The following is a 6,000-nucleotide window of genomic DNA, read 5'->3' as shown; positions in this document are numbered from 1 at the left end:
CGCACAACTACGCACTGATGATGTCACCTCGATTGGTGATGAAACGTTTGCAACCAAATTGCCCAGCTCAGCGAACAAGCCAACGACCATCTACGCTACCTGAGCTACCGACATTCTCCTCTATAGACTGTTACATATTAGGGTTAGAAGAGCGCTTCAATGAGCCGGCAGGATGTAAACACTTCAAATACCCAAACAATGGTAGCTGATGAAAGCATGCTCAGCGTCCGGATAGGTAGTTCAGAACAAGTGAAAGTATTAGCTGACTTACGCAACCTGTAGTTCATGGTAATCTGATTTTCCGGGCTTGAGTTTAACCCACTTATGAGAAGAATCGTGCGACTATGAAGTTTCTATTTCAGAAGTCACCGTCTGTGATCGGCGGTCTTCGTCCATTGTCCACAAGTCTTGACTCAAGACTAAAACGACCACACTAAGAAGTCTATTTACATGCGCGTTATGGACCCTGGCACTAACAACGACGTTTGACTCCTTGCCCAGCTGTAAAGGATAGCTCAAGGTACCGTAAGAATTATCTGTGATTCTGTAAGGAACACAAACCACTAGACCGCAGATAGCTACAATGAAAAAGTGGTGACTGCCCGCGCGTTTACGGAACGGTTTAAAGTATGTTCCAAAAGGAATCACGCACAAAAAATCCAGTCTAACACAGCTGCTTTCACTAGATGGCTTAGGAAATAACAACGCCGGCAGATCAAGCTGTGTCAACTTCTGGACCACCGGCAGTGAGCACCCGGATTAAAGGACAAACTGATGGGAAACCAGCTAAATCATCAGTCCAGATAGGAAGAAACGTCTGAGTACATATGCCCTTCAGATGAACTGACTATTAGTGTTCTAGGAGTGATGTCAGTGTTTAGAATGGTGGTGACAGATGTTGCAGCAAGCGGCTATGGGCGGCGCGCTATTCAGTCAGCTCTTAAAGCTAAGCCTACAGAATGTACACTAGCAACGGCTTGAAGGAGGCGGGATGAAAGAATATCTGAAAGCAAAAGGAGGACAATTAGTGTCACCAGTATCCTATTTTGACTACTCATTCTATTTCATACAGAAACAAACGCAACCTGGAAATTGGACTTTGCAATGAATGATGTGGCATGGGGTTATTTCTAGTCGTGCAGTTCGGATTCTCGTGCGAATTAAAATGTTACCTGTGTTCCCAAGTCTAGACAGGAGGATGACTTATGCACTCACCCAAAGCCCCCGAATCCGACGGTCAACCGCTGGGATTTGCTAGATGGCATGGGATTGCCAGGGTAGTCTGAATTCTGAAGGGGTTAAGTCTTCGGAAATGTTCCACCCCCAAACTTGGAGTATCACAAGACTCTGTTGGTCAGTCTACCGGTCACTGAAGAACATACAGAGGCCCTGTGACAGCAGCTTGTACACCCGGCGGTATTGCAAAGTGGTGCACAAACTGTCACACGATGTTAGATCCAGTCCCTTTGTGACGGATGCGTTTTCAGACTGTACTTGCATAAGGTGCCTGAGGTGGAGTAGAGGAAGTGAGCCCTGAGGGATTATTTTCTACCAAACTCTCTGTTTAGCCTGCACAGCGGTGGAAATTTAACTAAACCCTTTTACTTGATTTCCTAAAATGTTTACTCTCACGGATCTTACTAGTAAGAAAATTTAATAGATTGTTGGAAAATATATGACACTTTGGTAAGTCGTGCGGATACGACTGATACCATCTCGACTCGTCACCAAACGGTTTGTTTAAATATCGATCTCTAATACTGATTGTATTTCCGGTACAGTATCTTGATTTCAATCCGAAATCTATTTAATCGGCGCCAAACAAGTGAGCAGATCTGCTAAAATGATGGATGTCCCCGGTCTAGTTGTTAGTGATTCACTTACTCGACTTCTATCGGCTTAAATTCTAAATAAACGAATTAATTCTAAGTACGGCCTTCTTTAGAGATTAGCTGAGTTTATCACTGGACAGTGTGTAACGACGGCAGGTGCGTGCCATCTGCCTCGGCTAGGAATTTGAACGCAATCGGTTTTTTCATGAGATCGAAACGGAAAATGTTTCAGCTAAAAACCATTGGTAAGAGTAACAGACCTCGCTTGCATTGTAAAACAATGGTTATCTTTGCATTTTATGCTCACCGACCACGCACAGAACAAAAGAATAGTACAGCCATCTTTATGGCCCTATCATTCTCAGACTCGCACATGTGCATAATAAATAGGGAAAAAACGAGAAAAACTAGCCAGAAATTTTATCGATTTCACACGACTGTAGTCGGCATGCAGTCGAATCGTAGTATGTGCACAAAGTGACTGATCTATCCTTTACTAAGGGGTAGTTCAGGCGCTAAGTCTGGGTGGTAAACAATTGCCTCGACCTGGCTAGGATAGAATATGCTAATCACTGTATTGCTTTATTCTTCGAGAACCAGATCATGAAGAAGAACCGCTATAGACAAGGTCAGTAATCGGTAAACTTCCGAACGCGGTTATGGCATGCAACAAATAACTCAGAGGACTGACTTCGGGTCCAAATTATGATATGCACTAAGTATCCAAAATTGCACTTCTAGCATTCTTTTGCTGATGACTGTTCCCGTGTTCGGCAGTCTGTCTAAAGTAGCTGTTGACCGGTGAAATATCTGTTTACCGAGCTTGTCAACTGCTCTGCTTTTGAGACAACACCAGCGAGCTCAAAAATTCATTGGAGTGTGAACCCTTGCGGGTTTTACACGTTTTTGGCTCAAGGGGAATGAAGCTCTGCATAAAACTTGGTTAGGCATGGGCCATCGCTGAAACCATTATAATTTCCGCCTAGCAGTGAAAGGCCCTAACACGCAGTTTTTTTGGCAGTGTTGCATTATATAGATAGATATATAATTCAATGTTCCCTTGTTAGTTTACTTGGCAAGCTCGGAAGACAAGTTAAAACCCCATATGAGCCGATATTAAAGACTTGTACACTGTACCAAGAATAGCAAACCTAGAGGATCACAATACAGTTAATCCTATTAACATTGGATAACAGAAAGCACTGGTCACGGAAAGTGGCTAACTCTGTCTGTTATGTTTGGCCAGATGTGGAGAATGTGACCACTATAATTACACGGGACGAGTGTTCATTTTGGGCTCGTTAGAAATGTTTACCGAACCGGCAGTGAGTACAGATCAGTCGAGGACATCTGGTTGTGCGTGACAACAGTGGAGCTGACGTTTTATCGCTTCTGGTAGACAGCTTGAATGCAACATATTCTGGCTGCTAGTATGTACATCAAAATTGAAAGAGATTTTTCCGGAATCCTAGAAGTAAACCGAAACTTGAAAAGATCGACTCTACCCAATGGAGACATCCGTGTATTCGGTGGACATCATTGAAATATGTGCAGCGGACAAATCGAATCCTGCTTGTTCGGAATCACAACCACTGGCGAAAGGTTAAATTTTACATGGATTACATCTTTGACGTGGGACATCAAAGACCATCAGTTCAGTTCCGGAAGCAAACTGACAAATGAATGGTCGAAGTTAATTAGTGACACCACTTGGAAAATAAGGGCGTATGGCTGAATATGTCAAACGGTTATGTTTTTGGATGCCATGCAGCGGTCTGATGTAGGCGAAAGACAGCACAACTTTGTGTTTGGAAGACCGATGTAGACACATGGTGAGATAGTTTGAAATAATTCAACGACGGCAATTCAAAAGGTTGCTCAGTCTTGCACGATAAGACCAAATCAAACGTTCCTTGAGATGGATGGATAAAGTTAACGGACACTAATTCCGGTCCTCGACCTCCTAAAACTCATAACCAGACTTCATGTGCATTATAGATCTTGAATGACAATGTGAGCTTACTTGGCAGCCGATTTACACCTGACTGTTAGCTGATTCATTATCGCGGTGGATGCGAATGTTACTCTCACGGAAGATGAACTGTTTCATTAATTTATTCTTGAAACTTTCTACCGCTTAGGATGTCTATTAGTGACAGGACACATTGAAAAAAAACTTTTAGATTCCCTATTTTTATTGCTTTTCCCTAAATTCTGAATGCGTCTCAAGAACGGTGAATTCAGGTATAGTGCGCAATAAAATAATAACCGGATTAATGTGCTCCCAATTAAATCAAAGGTGGGACGCAGAAACAGAAGATTTTGATGTTTGAGGACTTTTGCTCATGGAAAATTGTACAGAAATACCAGAAACGACTAGTTAAGTGTAGCGCCTTATTGGTTTATTACTGACCTGGGGTGGTGACCTTCCATAGCAACTGACTCTGCATAGTCTAGAGAAAAAGGTATTCCGACTTTTGGGATTGGTGAAGAAATCAGAACAAGGCAAGGATTCGCTCAGAGACTTGGTACAAAATGTATTTTGTTGAGCTGAGCTACGCTCAACTCTTGCTTGAATTTCCCTGGTATGACTCAACGTAGCCTTTGTGATTCCCACTTCAAGCTGTGGTTCTCCGTCTGATTCAAGGATTGTTTTACGCATCCTTTCCATGTTACTCTCTTGGATTGCCCTTCCCAGAGTTTCTGGATCAAAACACTGTCCTTGTATAGTCCACACATTTTCTTCCGGATTCGCTATCAACCCCCTTTTTCTAGTTCGCTTTTGGTATGAATAGCTCTTGGCAGACGATTTGTCATTAATCGACCTTTCCAATCTACACTTCTCACATTCTACGTTGCCTTGAGGAAGTGTGTAACAAGACTCATCTCCAGGTTGATTTTGTTCATCATAGATTCCGGTTTCACCGACTACAGGTGCGGAGTGACTCCGAATATAGGACTGTTTAGACTTTTTTCTCCGCCATAAGTGAGCAAAGTTGTCCGAAGTTGGCACAGAAAAATGATGAATTCGCGTGGGAGAGTGGGTGCATAGAGGTAATTTTTCAATGATACAGTCCCAATTACTAGGTTGCGAGGCCCGTTTAGTTTTTGTTTTTGAATTGGCATATTCGGGACACAAAATGACTTTGCCAAGTTGCTCTTGTTCTGTATCTTGTAGGCGAACTCGTCTTTCAAAAGCTTGGGATAAACTGGTATATGCGGTTCTGTCGAGGCCAGAATTGTTCGGTGACAATACAACGAAACTTGATTTCTCTTGTATCTTGGTTGGGGAATGCGGAGTGAAGGGTAAGTTCAGACAATAGAATCTGCCTTCATGTTCAATATAGTCTTGGAGTATCAGTTGATTAGAGGAGTCCTGAGCGGGCAATTTACGCATGGCCAAACTGGATTGGGACCACCTGCATTCGGAGGGCGGAGGCGGCAGTATGTCGTGTGCAGCAGCCCAAGTGAGACCACAAACATCCTCATGAAATATTGAAACGCTGTGAAACATGTGATAACGCAAGCGTCGTGATATCCTCCGAAACTTGGTTAGTAAGATGTCTGAAAAGCTGTGACTACGGGTGTATGCTTCACTGCGGCTTACTGGGGAATCCAATGAGCACTGACCAGTAGTAGGATCACTCTTGGATAACTTGTTGTGCTTCACTTTTGCGGTGAACATCCGATCCATTTCAACGAATTTGCTATGCTTAGGCTGGGTTTTGTGTGCGAGACTGAACTGTTCTCCTTAAACTATCGCTCTCACGCATCAAGTGCCATTCCATTGGTTGGCAGTTCTCTCCTTTTTCATTGGATGCTGACATTCGTGAATTAGTCGGATCCTAGCCACATAACAACACAATAAGTCGAACAGAAATTCTTGTCGATATAAATCTATTTACAATCAATAACCCGAAATTGTCACCATATATCCCGCTACACAACTATACTGGATGTTTTATTTAGAGTTCCGTTTGAATGGTAGTTTAACTCAATCCTGAGGAAAATTGAGAACCGCGGATATCTATGATCGAATATTGAAAATTATTGTTCGACACCATTTACGTTAAGTACTATGTAAATTTTCCATCTCGATTACTCTAAACCACAAAGTGAATTACTGTAAAGCTCACCTGTCTGTCGGTGAAAGTCACAAATCGTAGTC

General features: G+C 42.7%; 1 protein-coding gene across 1 annotated transcript; it reads right to left on the bottom strand.

Annotated features, from left to right (window-relative positions):
- Positions 1–450: 450 nt before the first annotated feature.
- Positions 451–5,526, bottom strand: T265_13737 (hypothetical protein; the record flags this gene model as incomplete). Its single annotated transcript, XM_009170242.1, has 2 exons — positions 451–720; positions 4,246–5,526. Coding segments are annotated over 2 exons (1,551 nt in total), but the record flags the coding sequence as incomplete, so codon positions are not given.
- Between the last annotated feature and the right edge of the window lie 474 nt (positions 5,527–6,000).

Source organism: Opisthorchis viverrini, assembly GCF_000715545.1.
Source record: "Opisthorchis viverrini unplaced genomic scaffold opera_v5_97, whole genome shotgun sequence".
In the NCBI taxonomy this organism is placed as follows: Eukaryota; Metazoa; Platyhelminthes; class Trematoda; order Opisthorchiida; family Opisthorchiidae; genus Opisthorchis; species Opisthorchis viverrini.
This window is presented reverse-complemented; position numbering and strand designations above follow the sequence as displayed.